The sequence below is a fragment of the Patagioenas fasciata genome, chromosome 17 (assembly GCF_037038585.1).
Source record: "Patagioenas fasciata isolate bPatFas1 chromosome 17, bPatFas1.hap1, whole genome shotgun sequence".
Classification (NCBI taxonomy): domain Eukaryota; kingdom Metazoa; phylum Chordata; class Aves; order Columbiformes; family Columbidae; genus Patagioenas; species Patagioenas fasciata.
The window spans coordinates 6,763,000-6,785,341 of NC_092536.1; the positions used below are offsets into that span (position 1 = coordinate 6,763,000).

The 22,342-nt window shown below is 43.4% G+C and overlaps 3 protein-coding genes and 1 long non-coding RNA gene across 9 annotated transcripts in view; 2 read left to right on the forward strand and 2 right to left on the reverse strand.

The window, feature by feature from the left end:
- Positions 1-5,063, reverse strand: part of TTC28 (tetratricopeptide repeat domain 28) — a 99,985-nt gene extending 94,922 nt beyond the window's left edge. For both annotated transcript variants that reach the window (XM_065851590.2, XM_065851589.2), the window contains exons 1-2: positions 4,950-5,063; positions 2,139-2,417 (exon numbers count right to left, since the gene is read on the reverse strand). In XM_065851590.2, coding sequence (XP_065707662.1) covers positions 2,139-2,417; positions 4,950-5,042 — 372 coding nt within the window. In that variant the 5' untranslated portion in view covers positions 5,043-5,063. The remainder of the gene's footprint in view (positions 1-2,138; positions 2,418-4,949) is intronic.
- Positions 5,064-5,079: 16 nt separating this feature from the next.
- Positions 5,080-10,725, forward strand: LOC136109160 (uncharacterized). Its single transcript, XR_010652459.2, has 3 exons — positions 5,080-5,458; positions 6,386-6,494; positions 9,775-10,725. It is a non-coding gene; the product is annotated as an uncharacterized lncRNA (long non-coding RNA).
- CHEK2 (checkpoint kinase 2) lies at positions 6,224-22,109 on the reverse strand. Of its 5 annotated transcripts, none has more exons than XM_065851595.2 (15): positions 19,700-22,109; positions 17,791-18,045; positions 17,221-17,345; positions 16,794-16,941; positions 15,958-16,048; positions 14,919-15,027; positions 13,984-14,037; positions 13,142-13,203; positions 12,579-12,678; positions 10,871-10,957; positions 9,871-10,034; positions 9,545-9,660; positions 8,090-8,175; positions 6,808-6,888; positions 6,224-6,455 (listed from the first exon to the last, which is right to left on the reverse strand). In XM_065851595.2, exons 2-15 carry the CDS (start codon positions 18,038-18,040, stop codon positions 6,360-6,362), a joined length of 1,569 nt encoding a protein of 522 aa, XP_065707667.1. In that variant the 5' UTR covers positions 18,041-18,045; positions 19,700-22,109; the 3' UTR covers positions 6,224-6,359. The 5 variants fall into 5 exon arrangements, with proteins under 5 accessions (XP_065707667.1, XP_065707665.1, XP_065707666.1 ...); XM_065851593.2 differs by lacking the exon at positions 19,700-22,109 and adding an exon at positions 19,004-19,101; XM_065851594.2 differs by lacking the exon at positions 19,700-22,109 and adding an exon at positions 18,550-18,780.
- Positions 18,940-22,268, forward strand: HSCB (HscB mitochondrial iron-sulfur cluster cochaperone). Its single transcript, XM_065851604.2, has 6 exons — positions 18,940-19,359; positions 19,426-19,522; positions 19,930-20,019; positions 20,553-20,697; positions 21,454-21,501; positions 22,105-22,268. The coding sequence occupies exons 1-6, from the start codon at positions 19,127-19,129 to the stop codon at positions 22,194-22,196; spliced, it is 705 nt and encodes a 234-aa protein (XP_065707676.1). The 5' UTR covers positions 18,940-19,126; the 3' UTR covers positions 22,197-22,268.
- Positions 22,269-22,342: the final 74 nt, after the last annotated feature.

A 22,342-nucleotide genomic window follows, 5' to 3' on the forward strand; every position in this document is an offset into this window, starting at 1 on the left:
CTCTATTTTATATTATAAAGACTCAGGTGAAAATATCTGAGAAGTACAGCGGGACATTCTGCACAGGAGTGCAACTTCCATTGAAACAGAGCCCACAGGTGAAATAAACACTGATTCATGTAGCTGAGTCCAGCAGAGCAAACACAATGAACACGGGACACAGGTTAACGAAGAACACTTGGAAATACTTTGTGTACTTGGACTGACACAGTCAAGCCCAGTCAATAAAATGTAACAAATATACCCAAGCAATTGTTGGATCTGAAGAATTTTTGACAGGTACAGACCCAGACATGTGGAGTGTAACAAGAGGATTACCAAAACTTTACGTCCATTTAAAGGCCAGAGGAAAAGGAGGAAAACTTCATGTCCATTTAAAGGAGGAAAAGAAACAAAGACATTTACATTTAGTAGCTTAAATCTCCGAAAACTTGGATCAAATTAATTTTTCAGCTTCCTAAGTAAAAGGAAACTGGGTTCTGTATTTAAAATGCAGGCCTTTCAAAAAAAATACAAGCTACACCTGTTAAGCTCCCTCTTCTGGCTAATGAATAAAATTGCTTAGATTTGATATGCCTAAATTTCAATTTTCCAGTTAAGTTCTACCACTTAAAATCAAATAATTTTTTTAATCCATAAAGCAGCTTTGATTTTGAAATACGCAACATAAGTGTTTCACATCAGTGTCCTCCTGTTGTCTCATGCTGACGAATTGCACACACACAAAACCAAAAAATAATCCACGTACTATGCAGGGACAGCACTCCAAACCAAGCTTGACTGACAACCAGTCATCTATAGGAAGTTTATAAACACCACTGCGTATTTTCTGATATCAGATGCATGTGTTCAAATGCATGTGTTCAAAACATATCAGACTAGTTAATTAGCCCCCAAGTACACCCTTCCTTGTCCTAGCCAAAATTAGAGTTAACCATGCAATAAAAACATGAATACATGTTTTAAAAAATGTAAATGTTCAAAACAAGGAAAACGTACCATACGAACTTAAGCTGCCTCCGTTCCAGGATCTTCCACCTCTGCTGTGATCTGCACAGCATTTCTGCTGGGTAACACGGCTCCCAGTGGCCAGGAGCACTGACACCACCAACCCTCTCCTGCTCACCACCCATCACAGCACCGGCATTTCAACAAGTAATGTGGGAAACCACCCTGTTTATCCGTCAGTAACACGGGAAGAGGGGGAAAAAATACCCAGTAGCGCAGACAGTGTCTAAATTCAGCTCTGCCTCCTCTGAGCAAAAGTTATTTTCCAGTTTGTGATCCTCAATTAAGCAAAAAAGAAACAAAGACTTCCCTGTGCTTTTCCCATAAAGAAGGAGAGCAACCCAAGAGCCCCAGCTACTGCAAGCACCAAAATCCCTCTGCCATTTTCTGTCACCGCTCCCCAGAAATGCAGAAAAAAAGTTGTAAAATATGTAAAGGTCAGCCTAGAGATGCACAATTCACCATCCCCTACAAGCAGATAAATAGCCAGCTCTTTGTGGTAAAATAATTACAAGTAATTAGTGTTTATCTTATGCACTGATTTACGTTAATCACACTTGGACAGTTGCTATGGCTGGTGTGCTGAAAGCAGAAAGAATTTCACTTTGTTAACAGCTCCAAAAATTAGTGGAGCTTAGCTAATAGGTGTGGCTTTCAGCGTTAATGGGCTTGCACTTTTAACTGGACGTTCAAATGAGCTTTCCAGATACTGATCCCTTTCTTGGCCCTTGCTGGTATTTTATGGAAACAGAATTAACATGAATTATTTTTAAAGAGGAAAGCATCACCAACAGACTTCAGTATTTCAGTTCCACTCATCCTAGCTGATGTTTTAATTGAAATTGTCAATTTAGTTACACTGTCAAATAATTGCAAATCTGGAGATAGAGATGCCTTAAGCAAACAGTCACCTTCATTGTGGAACAGCCAAATTAACGACAGAAAACAGTTTAATACCCAACAGGAAGCTCAAGTCAAACAACTTTCAAACACAGAAGACACTATTATCAGGAGCTTTTAGCAAAAGCAGACTTCAGTAGAGAAATATATGCACTTGTTCACATCAGGTATTACATATGTGAACAAAGGAGTTACTACTCCTTCCCCAGAAGACAAATATACTTCCTTACCTTTGGCCATTTGGGATTTAGAAGTCGTGCTTTGATGGCATCATCCAGGGCTTTGTCATATTGTTGGATTTTCATGTAGGCTGCCGAACGGTTACTGTAAAGAATGCAGTTCTGAGGATCAACTCCCAAAGCCTCGTTGTACAGCACGATTGCCGTGTGGAAATCACCATCGTGGCAAGCCTGATTGCTCTGGCGAACCTTTTCAACAAATTCAGCTTTGCTCAACATGGGACTGTCAGAACTTCTTCTTCCAAAAGATTTTGATCCAAAGAAAGAAATCTGGAGTGGAAAGGAGAAATTATATGTTAGTGTTAAGAAATACTATTCAAAAAAGGGAAAAAAAAATCAAAATATTAAAACTAGATGGCAAAAATTAAAGCCACTGGCATTACTGCAGAACAAATTATGAATTCAGAATCAGATTTCTAAAAAGGTAAACTGTTCATCTATCGACATTTTGGGGTTCAGAAGGAACAGAAAAGAGCCTCGTGAAAGATATCATTCCCTAGGAAGGATGTCTTCCACAAGATATATTGCCTTCTTGGGGCATATGACTAGGTGGTGTCTATTTTAGCATGCAGCAATCCACATATTCACAAGTTTTTCCTTCTAATCTGGACCAGCTGATTCTACAACACTTTGCAGAGTCACCAGGTAAGGAAGTTTATCTGAAGAGGTAGTGGGTGGGAAAGTGAAGATGATGCTGGTACATCCTAAGGTTGATGTGTAGATCCCGCAGAAGCACATGTATGCACAGACAATGGAAACAAGGGTAAATTCTCTTCAAACCAAAGAACTCGCACGGATACATCTGCTCACACACCTCTATATTAAGCCACCTCCAGGTGGGAAGGGAAGGATGAGTCTTTGGAACTGGGGATACTCACAGAAATTTAGTGGGGCACACAATTTATCTTAGCAACAGAACAGTCATCACTGGCAGAGCCACCTTCCTAGATTGTCAACTTTAGGTAATGAAAAATAACCAAGAAAAACAGATTTAAGCCTTTTAGCTACCACAACTGTTATTTAAAGTGAGGTGCAGAAAGTCCCAGCTCCATCGATTCTGGCACGTTTTCTCCTCATCAGCCTCATGTGCAGTCAATAATTGTTTTGTCATGTACACCCCACTGTCCCCCAAGGACCCTCAAAAACTCAGCGGGAGTATCTTTGTACCACTCTGATTACAAGACAGTTGTGAATTCTGCAGCAATCGTACAAGGTGTTTCAAAAAGATGGACCCAATTTGATATCACTATAACTTTGAAATTCAGCCTGGGTGACCCTGCTTTAGCAGGTGGGTTGGACTGGATGATCTCCAGGGGTCCCTTCAACCCAACCAGGCTGGGATTTGGCAACAGGCAACACGTGCGTATGGTAACATACACAGTACTTGGAAATATTCGTTAAAGGTTTAGACCGCTATAATTGTGGTTGGTGTCACCCACTTTCAGTCCTGCAGACCGAAAAAGGTTAAAAATATCACATAGTTACCACAACACAACAACTGCAGGATTTAAATACATTACCAGAGCAAACTAAGGCGTATATTTAGGAGGAAAGGGAAGCAAGCCGCAAATTGACATCCTGTCTCAAGCATCAGAATGGTCTATAGACTTTCTTTTTTTTTTTAAAGTCAAACAACAACAACAAAAAAGCATCAAATTAGAATCTACTGGTCTCTTATTTTCCTTACGATTATACCATTATTTTTTTCTGACAGGCGTTTTTCCAAATTGTTTCTGAACTACTGAAGGAGACTCCATTGTTTACTTGGGCAATCTCATTCTACTGCTTTATGTTTTTCATCATTAAAGTATTTTTCCTAATATGCACCCCAAATCTCCTTCGTATCAGAAAATGTACTGTTTCTTGTCCTGTCTACAGCAGACCAAACCAAAAATGTTGCTCCTTTCATGTGTGTTGTTGCCCTTTATATATTACTCCTGCTAATAAAAACTAACAGGTAGCTTGATTTATAACTATTATTATGACCAGCTCTATAAAGGGCAAGTTTTTGCATCCTGAAAATTCATTCTACATGCAGCACATCTCTAAATGCACTCACACACGTCTTTGCTACTTCAGTCAAGTTCACAAACAGCAGCTTCATAAAATCTCGGGTATCGGCAGGAAAACTGCTCTGCTTCGAGCACCCCAACATCGGAGCTGCACACGCTGCTCGATGCCGAGCAGGGCGAGAACTCACACGCTTGATTTGACCACCACCTCCTCATGCGGTCAGTGTGCCGCGACCCGGGAAGTTGCCAGAGCAGGACACGAAGCTGCAGCAGCTGCTCCCCCAGCGAGCTGCCGGCGGGACACGGCCGTGCACACCGGGATCCGCACGGCGAGGGCCGGTCCCCAGCCCAGCCCGGACCCGCCACGGCCCGGCCCGCGGGGCCGCCGCTCCCGCCGCACCGCTGGCCCGGGCCCGCCAACCGGGCGGGGGCTCCCGGGAAGGCGGCGCCGCTCTCAGCCCGGCAAGAACCCCCGGGCGGAGGGAGCCGAGCGCTCGGGCGGGCGGCCGCGGCTGCACCCCAGGCCCGGCGGCGCCGCAGCCCCCGGGCACCCGCAGCCGCTTCCGCCGGCACGGCCGCGGCCGCTGTGGGAGCTGCCCCGCCGCTCCCCGTCCCTCCCCGCCCCGCGGGCTCCCCGTCCGGGCCGGGACAGCGGCCCGCCCGCAACTTCCCTCCAACGCCCGCGGGCAGCGATCGCGCCCGGCCCGGCGGCTCCTTCCCGCCCCCTCGGCCGTTTGGCGCCGGGCCGGGCCGAGGAGCCGCTCCCGCCGCCCGTCCGGCGTCAACTCACCCGGGGAGACTCCGCGTCCCGCTCCCGCCGCCGCCGAGCCCGGCCCCCCGCTACGGCCCCCGGCGGGGCGGGCGGCGGCGCCTGTTGCTCCATCGCGCTCGGGCTCCTCCTCCTCAGGGGCCGCCGCCGCCCCCGCCGGGCCGAACCCGCTCTGGCCGCCCGGCCCGCGGCGCCACGTTCCGGGCCCGGCTCTGGGGAAACCGCTGTGTCCCGGCTCCGCCCCGGGGCTGGGCTCCGCTCGGACCCCGGACACCCCCCGCCCGGCGGCACCAGGCCCGGACGTCCTGCGGCCGAAGCGGCTCCGTCCGGGGCAGTTCGTTCCGCCCGCGGGCCGGGCCCTCGGGCCTAGTAGGGCTGGGGGCGATCCCGGCCTGCGCCCGGGCCCCACAGCAAGGGCAGCAGCCCGCCTCAGCCCCCGCCTCGCCGGGAACACTTGCAAGGCCCATCTTCATGGAGAACACAGCCGAAATCCTTGCGTTGTAGAAGAGGTGGAAGACCAACTCCCAAAGGTAGCGGCAGCCTCAGCAGCTACTGCTCGGGGTCCCACATCCTGGCGTGGCTCCTGCCAGGCACACCAGGCTCATCCTTTGCCTTCTCATCACATTCATACAACCGGGATCCAAACCGGAACCTCCCAAATGCTCTAGACCCATGCCTGCCAAACCTATTGCAGTTAATGTGCAGCGTGATTTATCTTCTTGTCTGTAGTGATGCAGGTCTTTTTAAAATCACCAGTACAATGATCACAAATGTAGCCCAATGCCCTCCCATCCTTTCCAATTCTTTTATCTAGCAAATGCCAACTGGGTATTCCCATTTACTTCAGATGAGCTACAGTAAGTACCACAACTCTTGGAGGATGTGCCAATCCACCACACACATGGAATGTCAGTAGAAGACAGACAAGCATTTCTTCTGCTTTATCATCCCTGTGTATATGGAGTAGACTTGAACCAGTGGTATTTTTTTCAGCCATATGCCCAAGGATATTTCTCCCTCCAGTTTATTAAGAACAACACAAATGTACAAGAATTGCCATTTGGTCATTACCAATTATTAATATCAAATATCTCAAAACATCTGTGAGGACTAAGCATTATTTCCATACCTAGACTAGAAACTGGAAGACAAGAAACAGAGCGTAGATTATGATGAAGCCAGCCTAAAAATTTTTAGTGACTTAGTTCATGAGTTTTTCTGATACTCTAGTCAGTCAGCAGGACGAAATGCAACATGACTATTTGTGTAGATTCTCATGCATACACAGCAGTCACTTCAGTCTTACAAAGCTATTTTTATTTAGCAATTGCATCTTCAATAGTTATTCCATTATTAAGATTTTTCTTAAATAAAAAAATTCTGCTTTCCATAAAAAAAGCTGCAATTAACATAAGCCACTTTTTCTTTTTTTCACTTCATTTTCTGAAATGACGTAGAAGGAACAGCACGCTTCGAAGAGCCAGAGTCTCCCTCGGCTTCATGGAGACGCTTTCTCATTGTGGTTGGCTAAAAGAAAGACACAGCAAGATGTCTACATGAAATCAGGTAAGACGGAGCCTGTTGTGGTTGCTACAGAATTACAGATGTTACATGTTCAACAATTTAATTTTAAATATCTGAATAAACCTTTAAATGCTAGGAGGCTGTTTCTACACATTTAAACAAAGTGTCCTGCCAAAGCACAGAAGTCCATTGCTCCTATTCAGAAAGCAGAGATAATTAGCAGCCTGCTACATACAGCCAAGATGCACATTTCTCTAAGTTCTCAAAATTAATTAGTTTTCTTATTATGGATTACTTAGAAATCTAGTTTCTCTATGCATCAAGTATTAATCGTCAAAGAATCTGTTACACATACCATTTTTGATGTTTGTGGTGGATTCATAGTAGCACTTGTCTGAGCCAGTAGCTGTTGAAATGTACTCTTCATATCCTCATCCTGTGAAAAAAAGCAGTAACTCTAAGTAGTATGCGGAATATTTAAGGGAAGAGCCTGCATTTTGGTTAACGAAATGGGTCAGCAATTAAAGAATGAATGAATAAACGAGAAAAGGAGGTTTCCCCACTTCCACCCAAATAAATGTCTTCCTAATATGGCTTCACCAAAAGCAAGGCTTGCCTGGTCAAGCAAGTGGCCATCTCTAACAGAGTGACTACATTAGTGGACAAGAGAAGAGCTGTGGATGTCATCTACCTGGACTTCTGCAAGGCTTTGATGTGGTCCCTCACAACATCCTTCTCTCTAAATGGGAGATACAGATTTGATAGATAGACCGTTCAGTGGACGAGGAATTGGCTGGATGGTCACATCCAGAGGGTAGGGGTCAACAGCTCAAAGCCTGGATGGAGACCGGTGACAACTGGTGTCCCTCAGGGGTTCAAATTGGGACCATACTGTTTACTGTCTTCATCAACAACACAGGCAGTGGGGTCAACTGCAGCCTCAGCAAGTTTGCAGATGACACCAAGCTGAGTGGTGCGGGTGACACACTTGAGAGATGCCATCCTGAGGGACCAGGACAAACTCAAGAAGCGGGCCCATATGAACCTCATGAAGTTCAACAAGGCCAAGTGCAGGGTCCTGCACCTGGGTCAGGGCAATCCCAAGCACAAACACAGGCTGGGCAGAGAATGGATTGAGACCCAGCCTGAGGAGAAGGACTTGGGGGTGTTGGTTGATGAGAAGCTCAACATGATCCAGCAATATACACTTGCAGCCCAGAAGGCCAATTGTATCTTGGGTTGCATCCAAAGGAGTGTGAGCAGCAGGTGGAGGGAGGGGATTCTGACCCTCTGCTCCACTCTGGTGAGACCCCCCTGCAGTGCTGGTCCAGCTCTGGGGTCCTCAGCACAGGACACACATGGAGAGGGGCCAGAAGAGCCACAGAAATGATCCAAGGCTGGAACAGCCCATCATCGTATACCTTTTGTAGTGTTCTCCACAGGAGATGGATCGGGCATGCATTACATCTCTGCTGACCGGAGCAGCCAGTGTTCCCCTGCTGCCTTGCAGAAGCAAATCACACAGTATCAAAGCCTCATACTATCCAGGCTATTGAACTACCTTTGAATTGACATCAAGAAGTTATCACCCAGAACAACCCAGCTATGCTGCCCTTCAGTCAAGACTCAGTTCCTACCTGAAGCCACGGATGCTCTAGGGCTTCCTCTGTCGTAAGACGTTTGCTTGGATCCACTACTAACAGCTTCTTCACAAGATCCAGAGCTAAGATAATAAACAGAGTTGGTTGGCATATGATCAGTAAATTCATTACCTGAAAACGGGTTCTGCAATATGCATACACAGAAGCTCTGTGCAACAGTATGTGTTGTAACATTTCAGAATGATGCCCAAAAAATACTGCCTGGGCAGATCGCTTTTCTTTTTTCTATGCTTAGGGAAGGCTGCAGGATGTAACCACACACATGATTCGACACTTTTCAGTATACCAAAATTACCAGTAGATACACTGAGCAAGTCTACAATTTATGTTCTGAGCAGGCACAGAAGTTCAGCACGTTCCTAAAAGCTTCAGTAATACTGTGAACAAGCAAAGACAGCTTAATTTAGTGTCCTGGTTTACAGTGTCTTGGAAAGCAGATTGTCTGGGAAGATGGGAAAGAAGAGACAAGACATACACACGCTCAATCACAAACTTTATTTTCTTAGGAAACTGCTTAATAGACACTGTGAAAAAGATGGCATTTATGTCATATTTTATGACTCCAAATCTCCCATAAAGGAATTTTGGCAAGATTTACTTTTCATTGTATCTGATTATTCTGTTATACATACCATGAGGGCTATGTACCACTTTAACATAGATTCGCATTCTCCTTTATGTCTGACTTATTATTGAATAAGCTTCAAATAATTCAGGAAGGAGTTATATTTGGCAAGTTTACTAGAAAAAGAATGATCACATCATTTATTAGAAACTCCTCTGCGCATACAAAGGAGTATCAAAGGCAAATATTACAATTATTCTGTGCGTATAAATTGTCCTGAAGAAGGAAAGCACATGAAGACAGTAACCATCATTTTAGTTTACCATGCAAAAACTTCATCAGTTTTGCAGGCTACTTAGCTTAGAGTGGGCCCAACTTAATAGTTAATTCCACAAATGCGGACGATATTTTAAACTCAAAAGCTAGCACCATGAAACTCCTCTTGGAATTCTAACTCATATCCCTTAAATCCCTGGCATTTTTGGTTCAACACTTGAAAAATCTTCGAGCAAGTCAAAAGTTTGTAGAACAACTTGAAAAAGTCAGAAGAAAAAGTGAAAACATGAAGAACAGATGTCTGTGCCCACAAACTCTATACTTCTGTAGTTAATAAAGCTAAATATTACTAAGAAATCTCTTCAATTAAAACATATATGCTCTTTCTAGTGCTTCAAGTTGGAATTAAAAAAACCCACACAAACAAAAAAAACAACAACAAAGCAAACAAACACCCACATTGTTAAGAGACTACTTCAAAAATGAAACATGCAGTGTGCCATACAGCTGAAAGAACTTAAAGGAAAACAAACACTACTAGCAAAAAGGTATGAATAAATATTCTGCTGCCCATTGTAACAGAGTCGTACCCATGTCTGATACGTGCTTCCATTCTTTGGGAATGAACGTGTATTCTCCACGAGTGATCTGATCTTTCAGTGACAGTTGAGTATTTTGCTCATTAAATGGTGGATATCCACACAAGCTATGCAAAAGAGGAAAACAAGTTAAATAACACAGATTTTGTCATAGCAAATGGAACACTAAAATCACACATTTTAAAGCTTCTGCTATCACAGTGTCTTTTACACTTTTACAGACACACTTCCACTTCCTCATTAAGGTACTGAAGCTGCCAAGTCTCGAGCCACATGTGTCAATGCCCAACGAAGGAACCATCTCCACAGTATCTTACCACACAAAAAGAATAACTCCTAAACTCCAGCAGTCCACAGCTCGGCTGTATCCAGCAGTCCCAAGTGAATTTAGAACCTCAGGAGCAAGATACGTGGGAGTACCACATAATGTTTTCATGAGAGAAGTTTCTCCAAGAATCTTGGACTGTCCAAAATCTGTAATCTTGTATTTAAAAATGGTGACACCACATTACTTATTAGGATTGATTGCACTAGAACATATCAGCTTGTCAATATACATCAAGGGGTAACATTAAGTTTCTTCTTTCCAAGTCAGTTCCAGTACATGACTATGAACAAAATTTACCCCAAACATTATTAAGTAGTCAGTAAACAACAATGGAGAATAGGAGAGGAGGAGTAGGAAAAAGATAGAGGATCACAATTTACACTAGGAGTAAAGTACTCTCAGATTTGGATGTAAATGGACAACCACAGAAGAAAGGAAAAGTAGTTCATTAGAAAAGATAACTTGAAAAATAAGGGGTTTAGCATGCAAATCTATTCAATGTTTTATTTGGAAAACCAAAACAAAAACCCCCACAAAAAAGCTCCAGTCCTACCACCCTGGGGAAAAACAAAACGAAACACAAACAAACACACAACCAAAAAAAAACCCAAACGAACAAAAAACAAAAAACCCACCACTCAGTTACCATACAGCCTGGATATTTGTGGAAATGCTGTCCACAATTCAAGAATTGAGATTTTATGGGAATTAAAAGAGAAATGTATCGGCATCTTAAGTTGTGTACTCAATTAAGTGCTATATGAGCACATCTCTCAGTTGTTCTTACATAAGCATATGGGTTGAAATATCCACAGGAGTAAAATTAAACTTATAAATGTTTCAATGTTTTCTGTGCTTCAAATTACTTCATAGTTTGTATGACCAATTCCTTTGGGTTTTTTTTCCTATGTTTAACTAAATATGGAAAAGAATGGGAAGAAATACATTTCTTCTTATCCACACAGAAACTTGGGGGTAAGTTTCCTTACCTTTATAAGACATGTCTCTTCAGAAGATGAAAGTAGCACATTCTCTGGCTTTAGATCTCGGTGTATAATTCCATTGTCATGAAGATACTAGACATATAAAGATATACAAACAAAGAAAACCAGACTATTAACTTTTTTTAAAAGTAAGCTTTACGATTTTTCATATAGCAATGGCAGGATAAGTGCAATGGGTGCAGAAGAGGCTTTCATATGTTCAAAGCTACACAGCTTCTGACTCTCTCTTCTTAAAAACCAAACCAACCAAACCAAACACCAGCCTTAGAAACCACTGTGCTCCAGAGGTCAAACCTCAACGCAAGCACAGGAGGAACCTGGCAAAGCATTCAGTTTTCCCCATTCATGGGAAAGCTGTACTAAAAGCAACAGAACGAAGGAACACCAAAGTTCTACGTTGCCTTTGTAGCAATGCTGGTTTTCCACCTCTCCTTTCTCTTGGTCATTATCCTTGTCTGATCATACCCTCTTAAATACAAGCTGGCATTTCTGTTTCAGAGACAGCGAAGTTCACTGTGCACACCAGTCCTCACACTGGTGAGCGACAGATTCAAAACGCCTCAGTTGTCCAAGAGCTAGAGGCTGGAAAAGGGTTCCAGAGCCTGGTGATGTAACTGGTAAAAGCGAGTAAGGAGGAGATACAAGATCAAATCAAGTAAAATATACACAAGATTTTGGAAAAAGTGACTTCCTTGAGGCAAGAGTAGAATTATTCCCCTATCTATACTTCTCAAGTCTACATGCGAGTCTACTGTCCAGTTTTACAGCGGCTCCAAACCTGAGAACAGATTTCTGCTTTCGTCAGGAGAACGTTTGACAGCGATCAGCCATAAGTGACTGATATAGTAAGATATGCTGAAGTCTGTGTTAACTAGGAACAAGGTTTATTCTAACTAGTAGTCCAAAATACGTACCAAAGATGTCTTCACATTTACACTGAAGGGAAGCTTTTCTTTATTATATCTGAAGACATTATGGAACAGAAGGTAACAACACCACTTTTATTACCTGGGCAGCTGTCCCAAAAATTAGGATTTGGGAAAAAATACAATAGTTTACTCACTAAGGAGTAAAATAATTCTAGGTTTATTATTTATTAATACCTACTACAGAACAACTATTAAGTTTCTATCTTTTGCAGTTGCAAGATATTAAAATGGAGTCAAAAAAAAAAGGAAAATTATTGATCTGAAAACATATTCAGGTCCAGACAATTAAGTTAATGTAAAAAAGAATCTTGCAGAAGTTATTAATGAAATATATTTACCATTTTGTGCATTTAGAAGAAATTTATCTAAGGACTTAATATTCAGTATTTGAGATCTATTAGATCTTAATCTGTTGTCTGCCAGACTGAAATGCTTATTCAGGAGTGCACAGTAAAGCACCTGTTCACTAACTTTTTGAAGGCTACTACACTGATGACTCCGCACACACACAACTACAAGCCTCACCTGACAATCCTGCCATCAATAAGCACAGCCTGTATTATTACTTTAGTCTCTGTTTTTAATCAGCAAGCATTGGAATGTTCTTTGGCTGCACTGAGGTGAAGAACCTTGTGAAATCAGCTTAAGAGCACTGTGCTGATTGCTTGTACAGGTTTCAGAAGTCACAGATGACAGAAAAATTAATCTGACTGACATTCATATACATAATCGTATTTTTCTTGGTAGAATTAATGATTCCGTACCTTTACAGCCAGCAGCATCTGATAAAAATACAACTTGCAAGTAGTTTCTTTCATCTTGACTGGCCTTGACACTCTGTCATACAATTCTCCTCCTTCCATCCTAAAACGAATGCAAGCAACAAGTTGATATGTTACTTCCAAAAGACTCATCTCATCAGACAACACTGAGACCAAAACATTTGGCTATTTTCGCTACAAAGAAGGAATATATTCTGCAAATGAGTGAGCAATGTCATAAACACGGCACATGGGCTGCTGAATTAGGCTTCATCTCCTGAGTCTTCACTGGGAGTTGTTACAAGATTTTTGATCAGCCTCCTCTTATGAGCTCAAAGATCAGAAGAAGTAGCAGCAACCCCCAGCAGCATAGTGGGCAGCTACCCCGGCACCGAGTGCTCTCAAAGCTCTCCTCGTCAGCCTAGTTCCTAATTTTACAGAGGTTTCAGAGAACAGTGGAGGTCAGCGAAAGAAAAACAAAAAACCCCAGTGTGGAACTACACACGTTCTTTGCGGCTCTGAAAAATATTTCACTTTACGCATTTACTTTCAAACAAGTCACTTACAGTTCCAAAACAATGTAGTAATCCTCTGCTTCAAAGAAGTTTTTGATCTTGATTAAGCAAGGCTAATTAAAAAGGGAACACAAATGGACAAACAAAAAAGGTAAAATAATTTGTAAAAACTAACATTATCAACAGTTTATCATCCTAAAGTTCCTATTTCAGTATGACTTCAACCTCGCCAGTTACACTAACACTTAGCACAACTCACTAGTGCCTGGGCTCTGGCACACACTTGATCTTCAGATCTGTTGTCTTCTCCCTTGTACCTCCACACACTAACACATTCAGCTCTTGCAGTGACTACAACTCAACAAGTACCTTTATTTTTTCCAGTTGTAAGTTACCAAGCCCTCAATATTTTATTTATATACCATAATACAATGGGAAGCAAGGCAAAATGAATTAAGCTATGCAAGCTTTCTACTTAGCAAAAATAAAAGAAATGTCTTTTGCAGGGCAGGGGGAGCAGGCGAAAGAGGGGATACAAATTCCAAAAACTGCCCGTGGAATCTCATCTTTGTATTTGGTTATCGGGCAGGATTTACAAAAACACGCATTAAGGAAGGATTTCTACAAAAGTGGTTCAGGTTGAAACTTGTCCCATGAAGTTTCTCCTCAAAATTACACCTCAGGTATTCAAGGTGTTAAATAACATGTAAAGACATAGTCTACTTTAGAAAAAAAATAAGCATTCAATAGACTTATTTAAAAGAAAAATTATATGCATCCTCCAACATATTTTCTAAACAGGTGCCATTGATCTTTAGTTACTACACTAATACAGTGAACTACAGAAGTACACCAGACAGCAAAGAGGAATTAAAAAGTACAGTAACACTCACATGATCTATTTTCTTCAAAATTTCAATTTCTGTATTGATATTAAAAGCCGGGTTCTATTAAAAGAATCAAATATCATATTGGGTAAGACAGTGCTGTTCTGGAATGAGACACGTCAGAAATAAGAGACAGTACCAGAAAAGCCATAGGTTCATCTCCCTTGCTACTTTAAGCAACTATAACATATACTCTTTTTCCATAAATTGATCGGATGCCTTCAGTGAATTAGAGAGTCTTCTCTCGCTATATGTAATAAGATGTTGCTCCAAATACATCATTTCACTGCAGGTTAGAAACCTCCATCTAATTTCCAAATTAAAAGAAATAATCTTGGCGAGCATATACGGGCACTGCCCTTAACCAGCTTTCCTCCCTCGAGTGCTTCCCATGGGGGTTAACCCTGAAGTTCAATGCTGCTCTCTCCTCGAGTCACCGATAGGGAACTGCGTGGATCTCCTCCTGTTGGACTGAAGCCACTTGGCTTGTTCTCCTTCTAATTCAGGCCTCTGCTACAAGACCAGACTCATGAAAAACCCTCCCCAAAAAGCTTCATACAACTTCATTAAGAAGTATTATGACGGAAAATATGACAAAATTAGCAGACATTGTATATTTTAGTCAAACTGTGCTGCTTATATGTGTCTTATCTGATATGTTTTTGGCGATAAAGCTCACAAGATTCCCCACCACCCTTTGTATATACCACATTAACAATGAATTATGAACATAATGAAATGCGGTCAAAGAATAAAAGCAAGCATTATCTACAGAATTCTGCAGATTCTGTAAGATCAAAAGGCACTTTGAAATCACATACAGGAGACATTAAATGAGAAAAATCTCCTTTAGCTGAAGGGAGCTGGGGAGTCACAGCGGTTATCAAATATTGCAGACACTGCAAAATGACGGAGAGACAGACAGACAGACAAATACCCACCGCCTCTCTAATGCCGCTGGCCATGAACTTCCGTTTATTGATTATCTTCACCGCGACTTTATTACAAGTGCTCTTCTCAAACGCCAGTTTGACTTCTCCGCAGGCACCGCTAAGATAAAAGCACAGCTCTGTTAATGCCCACAAATGCTCTTCATAAATCTGCACAGCAAGCACAGACAAAACAAGCGAAAGCGCTGGATCACACGCAGCTCGAGGCTGCTGCTTTCTGACTTTCTGATAATGCTACGTTGTCAAAACTTCCCCAGAAAGCGTTCAGTAGGTGGTCTGTTTAAATCGCAAGCTCCGTCCAGAGCTGCCCATTCAAAAAACACAGGAGTAAACAAGCAGAGCAACAAATCTGTTTGTTCAGAGGGTACCGGTGAATGTCAAAGACGAGCTCTGCCAGCATTTCCATCACACAAATGCATTTAAGATAAGAGAATCTAGTGAAGAGTTCTTTCAACACCAGACTGCACAAATCTGAAGAACAGGTATGACAATATTTTTTTTACTAAGTAGCAATTATATTATAGAAACAAATCCTCATATTTTGCACTTGGATTTATTTCCACTTAACCATTCTCCTCCAAATTCTTCACTGACCATCTTTTTCCAGAACAGAAGTAACAGCCTCTCTCCTTTTTCCTGCAAACAGTCTTTCCACTTCTGCCTGAAGGCCTCAACAGTGATGATGTCGAAAGCTATATTCTGACATAAAGCTCTTCCTTCTACTTCCAATAACTGAGTAAATTAATATACAAAACTTTAGAACTTGTTAAGAATTTACAGATTTTTTTTTTCTCTTCTAGAGAAAATTAATTTCACAATTAATGTTAGGTTACAAAACCCAAGACAACTATAGGAATAAAGCCAAAATTCCTGTTAAAGCTGTTGTAAAGAACAGGTGTCATCTTATTAAAGAAGTCAGGTGTTATCATTGTGTTGTTTAAACAGCAGCTCAATTAACACTGGTAATAATTAAGCACAAGGTACTGAACACCATTAACAAAATTAATACTGTGGAAAGAAGGATGCTTACCTTCCCAAAGTCTTGGACATGATATATTTCTCTCTGAATTCTCTAGGAAACACCAACTGATCATCCACCATAAGATCAGAAAACACAAACACTAGGAAGATGAGTGGAGATCGTTTTCCTGTTATTAACTTTAAAATGTTGTTGCAACGAACAACTATGCTTCCTGAGCTTTTATAGTCAACAACATAACTATGAAAACGCTGCCCACTATAAGTATATAAAAAAGGTTAATTGATGTCATAAGTGACATCAGCTATTGGTTAGCAAGGTGATTTTTATTACTGAAAACCGACATCTTTGGTATTAACTTCACAACAGCACTCAATTAACACTGCCTTTAAGGACAAAATAGGCAAGAATTTCAACATCACAGCAGGGTACAAAGCAAAGTGACTATTGGGAAGACAGAATCTTAGTGGAGAAGAAACAACCCCCCAACCCTGCTAATTCACGAGGGTTTTTCTATTATTGTGCAGCATCTGGTAAGTACCTGGTTTGTTTCAGCTTCCCTTGAATAGTGTGTTTCCCGTTCCCACAACCACATCCACATCCACAGCCACTGTAAGCACAAGTGTCTCCCGAACAGGAAACAACTATAAAAGTTTGTATTCTAGTAAGGTGGGTCCTGAGGCAGCTCCTTTTAAATTTTCTTTTCTCATGTTTTTTTCTAGGGTTGAGGTATCCAGGATATGGATAATTTTTATGCCAGTACTAAAACATCAATTCATAGCTATATTTTAACAGCACTCATGAAGAAGCTCAACTTGCAAGAAACATACCAAAATCACTGCAGAAACAACACATAAAGAATCTACTTATGTTAGAGTACATTTTACCCTTATTATTCTGTATAGACAATGCAATTTCAGAGTTGTGAGTCAGTGGAAGCCTCCTCCCTTTTCCAACAAGCTCTCTGTTAACAAAAGTTCCATTGGCACTGTGGTCTTCAATGTAGGCAACATGGGAATTTTTTGGACCCATTTCCTCAAAGAGAAAAGAAAAAATGAGAAAGGTGATGGTAGGGAAAAATTACTTTATTGTAAAGACATGATAGACTATAGAAATTTACTATCGTTGGCTCAGGAAATCGGATTACTGAGGTTCCTTCCCAAGCTGGGTTAATGGAGCACTGCCTAGAGTCTTGTTAAAGGAGTCAACGGTGAAGGTACCCAAACTTTGATTTCTTTAAGATCTGCCCCCACCAAAGTCAACCTTTTCAATTATGCTCAAACAGAAAAAGACGGTTAACCTTTTATTACCTACCCTGAAAATTCGGAAATGCTTCTTGCTATAGTTTTGGTAGAAGCCAGTATCAGACAATCCCAGCTTAGAAAAACTATAATCACAGCTTTTGTCTCTGCCAAACCAGTATTCATCATTCACACAGTCTGCAGAGATGGGGAAGTAAAGCAGAGAGAGAACACAAAGTTGCAGGAAGTTATTAACTGTGGCACTACAGGACGATGCCAAATGGTAGTAAGATAACAAAGACAGATTCTTCCCATACAATCAAGTTCATTTATCGTACTTCAGACAAAGCACCATGCACAATATTTTAGTAATTCTATCGTGTTTAGTAACAGTAGAGCTTTCAGCTCACCTTCAGCTATAGAGACTCATATGATATGTAAATAAATTATGAAATGGAAAAATGAAGCCAGTAACGAGGAACATGAATGCCCCAGAATTCCTCTAAGTCTGTAGAAGATGTGTATCTGACTAAAAGTACAAACACTGGGATGCAGTATGGAATACAACATTATAGTAAAAGTTACAAGCTTGTACTTCAGCGTGGTTGTACTTAGTAAGAGGCTCATTGTAGCAAACACGTACCACAATTGCTGAAACCTTTTCCAAGTGCAAAGAGTCGACCCCAAGGCTGAGGAACGAGCTCTTCGGGTTCCTGGTCCTCAGGGATCGACGGCAGCTCCTGCGTGGGAACAGTGTCCAGGGAGCTGAGGGTCCCGGAGCTGGAGGAGGACTGACTGGTGCTCTGGGAGCCGCTGGAGGAGGAGCTGGTGCCGCCCTGGGACTGCTGGGCGCCTTGGGACTGCTGGGCTTCGCTTCCAGTCTCTCGGGACATGTTGGCTTCAAACAGAATGTTTATAAAACAATTACTAGGGCAAAATGAAACTGAAAAGCATTCACACACCATACTATTAATAGCCAAGCCTATTCTCAGTCTTCAGGTAAGTAAAACCGTCAACCAAAGTGTGCATTTTATGTAAATCCCCAAGATTTTGCAAGCTATGTTTTCCCTTTTAAAAAACAATATGATGCTCTACTGGTTCTAAAACAAGTTAATGTTATTCCTAGATTTTTATTCAAACTCTTCAGAGCTCACACTTCATTTCACAAACGCATGTGCAGCATCCTCTGACAAAGTATCCCCACAAAGCAGTAACTATTGCAGCTCCCTGAACACAAAGGGAAAACATCAAACAGGAAAAATAAGAACTTTAAAATGAAGTGTCTCCCGCCGCTCCGGGCTCTCCTGCGCTCACCTGTGCCTGCCGGTACCGGCAACTCTCGGTTCTGAAGCTGGTTGTCACGCAGCTTAGTGCACACCCCAGACTAATCACACCCGCTTACCCGTTTGCTACATTTCATTGTCAGCCACAAGAACACGGCAGCGCCCGGTGCCCCTCTGTGCCGCGCTCGTACAGAGCTGTCCCGGAACGCAGGCAAAGCAGAACCGCCGGGAGCGCGGTCTGTCAGCGCCCTCCCGCCGCACCAGGACCGGCGGGACCGGACTAGGCGCAGAGCGGCTGTGAAGGCAACAGCGGGGCCCGGAGCCGCGGGTGGAGCCGCGGGTTAAGCCACGCCCCCCGGCCACGCCCCCAGCCCTGCGCGCCGCCGGCAGCGCCCCCTGCGGCCCTGCCCGAGCACTGCAAGCCCTGTCTCCCGCGGCGCCGCGCGGGCGGGCGCACGGCAGGACCCCGCCGGGAGCAGCCGCGCAAGTCGCCCCGGGACGGGAGCAGCCGCGGGGCGGAGCGGGGCCGCCCGAGAGCCGGGCGAGCCCGGCGGCCGCAGGGCCGGAACTCACGGTGCTGGAGCCCGCGCCGCGCGGCCCCGGCGCCGCGTTCCTCAGTGGACACGCGCCCCGCCGCTCGCTACGAACCGAGCCAATCAGGGCGCGCGCGGGCGCTGCCGGGAGCGGCGCGGCGGGATGCGGGCGGCGCTGCGGCGGCTCGGCGGGGCGCCATGGCTGCTCTGGCCGCTCCGCGCCTCCCAGGCGGCCCCGCGGCCTCGCTGCGTCGGGCCGGGCTCTGCCCCGGCCCCGCGGTGCTGGAGCTGCGGCGCCGCCCTCCCCCGCGCCGACGGGCCGCCTCACTTCTGCCCCGGCTGCCAGGCGCTGCAGCCGCCGGGGCCGCGGCCTGACCTGTTCCGCCTGATGGGCTGGTGAGTGCCGGCGGGGGGGCGCGGGCCGGGCCGGCCGCAGCCTCACCCACCTTGTGTCGCCCGCAGTGACCGCTCCTTCCGCATCGACGCGCAGCAGCTGCAGCGGCGGTTCCGGAGCCTGCAGCGCGCCGTTCACCCCGATCGCTTCGGCCGGAGGCCGCCGGTGAGCGCGGGGCCGGCCGGTGTCCCCCGGCGCGGGTGGCGCGGTGACCCAGGCGGGCTGGTGGGGCCCGGCGGGCAGGAGCCACCGTTCGCTCGGCCGAGCCGCGGCCCCCCCGCTCTGGGGTTACGGGGACTCCCCAGGTTGTGTTGCCTGATCTTAGAGGAGACTCGTACTCACGGATTTCCACCCAGGCTGATGAGAAGGGGCTGCTGTGGTTCTTGCGCTCTTAGTTGTGCAAGATGACAGTTTGCAGGTCCAGATCGCCCTCTTCCAGTTTTTCCATTTCTGCTGAAAATCAGCTTGTAGTTTTACACATACGTATTGCTGTGGGAACGCTATTTCTCTGCTGGTAACGAAATGTGATGTATTTTCCCGTACGTCATTAACTCGTTACTGCCCATTCGCAGGAAGAACAGTACTACTCGGAGCAGCACTCTTCCTTGATCAACAAGGCGTACCAAACCCTCCTGAACCCCCTGAGCCGCGGTCTCTACCTGGTAAAGCGCCCGTTTGGTGTTTTATCAACGCTCCTGTAACTGACCATGGGTGGCTGGGGCTGCTGGTGCTGATGTGGCGAATCAGAGCTTTGACTCCATTGTTAACGTGCTGATTTGTGTTCCTCTGAAGAAGAGGATTACCAGGGACAGAAGGGAGACTGAAAACAAGTTTGTCTGAAAATTGATCAGCTTTTCCTCTATTTTAACAGTTTATTGATTACTACCGTCGCATTTGCTGTTCATGTCACACGAATTTGTTTTCATCAGACATTGTGTCTGGCCATGGCTGCTCCTTTGAAATCTCACTCTGGCCCTTGGCAGCCTTTGTTACATTTTCTTGGCCCTGGTTAACTGCTGATTTTTACAGTCCACCTATTTTTAATCTTAAGACTGTTTATGCAGATTTCATGGAATAGACCGGAAGTTTATCAGATATGAATCTGAGCGAGCCCTACTAAAAATGTTCAAGAAAACAATTCACATTGAAATAGATGTAAGAATGTGTATTTCCTGATTCCCGTTTTCTTCATCAGCTGGAGCTGAAGGGAGTAGAGCCGGCACAAGAAACCGACTCTGAGGCAGACTCCGAGTTTCTCTCGGAAATCATGGAAATTAACGAGAAATTAGCAGAGCCTAAAAATGAGGATACCCTTGAAGAAATTGAAACTTTACTTAAAGGCAAGTTATGATTTGAGAGTTTTGTACAGAACTAATTTACTGTATCTGGTATAACATACCACTTCATGCCACCTAAACATCAAGTCGGCCTTGAGAAAATCTGTATAAGAGTACCCATTCTGATGGCAAAATAGGTCTGTGTATATATATATATATAGGTATTGATTATAAAAAGGAACTCGTTATTGAACCTTCAGGGGATCTGGGCAAGTAGACTGTTCCGAATGAAGGAATCACTCAAAGCGAAGTCGAATAAAATGCTTGACTGACTGCATTAAACACTTTCTTCATTTCTAAAGACATTGTATTTTACTTTCCTCAGTTTAGCAACCATTATATTATTATTATCCTTATACAAACAACTTGTTTATATTGTTGGTGATACCCAAAACATTGAGTTTATTGCTATATCTAAGTCTTTGCAATAATAGTAGTGTGCCAAAAACAATTAGAATAACTAGAATAAAAACTAAGTAGAAGAAAATTAACTGTAGCAGCGTACCCTGGCAGAGCAAAATTAACTTGGATTTCTGAGTAGTGGCCACTGATTTGCTTTGGAATTGCTGTCTGTAAACCCATGTAAGTAAATATATCTGTTTGAAATTATAATAATGTTTTTAAATGACAGCAATATTATGGAAAGCTCTCTTAGGTCCCAAAAGACTATGAGACTAGTAATGAAGTTTTCCAACACAGACAATGCGAATGCAGTGGTATTAAATATACTAAGTATGTAACGAATGATTTGTTTTACAGTTAAACAAGAAGAACTGACCAAAGAGGTGACTGCAGCTTTTGAAAGAGGTAGCTATTTCTATGAAGTATTTAGCTGCCAGTTATAAATAGTTTTTAAAAACGCGTTCTCTTATTGGTGAATATTTCCTGAACTACAGAACAGGAGCACTGCATAAACAAGGGTTCTTTGTTTGGTATTTAGAATAAATACTTCTAAGCTGACATTTCTGCTGATTCAGGAAATTTGGGACCTCACATTAAATAAAATCCAATACAAAAGTTGCGGTTAATTCATTGTGCATCAAAATGAAAAGTGGGAATGCCAATGCAAGGAATTGTCTGTTTAAAAAGAAGAAGTTGGCTTGTCTATATACTTAAAATTCCGCAGTGGCTACATAAATATTATAGCCACGTGACAGAAAAGTCATTAAAAGGTATTTATGTCACATTTCTTTTCTGAATTGTACATTTTAACATGTTTTGTAGAACACCTAAGCTGAGGTGTTCCAGAACCATCTGAGATTAAAATAATAGGCAGCATGGTTTTAATAGTGTGTGGTCCTGCAGGTCTCAGTGCTGGAATGGGTGCTGTCAGGGGAATCTTGAGATTCATTTTGAAAGTGAAAATTCAGGCCTCCCTCTTTAAACTAGTAATGTTTTATTTCATTTCAGATGATCTTCAAGAAGCTAAGAACCTTCTAGGCAAAATGAAATATTTTGCAAATTTAGAGGATAAGCTAAAGAAGAAGAAGATCCCTTCCTGATACCGCCTCCTTCACCACTGAGTTAATGTTATTTTCAATTAAACAGCTGACTTAGCTACAAAATCACAAAAATCGTGTTTGCTTCCTATGTTTTCATTAAAAGCTTTAACTCTGAGAGAAGGAAGATGAACGTAAAAGAAACCTGG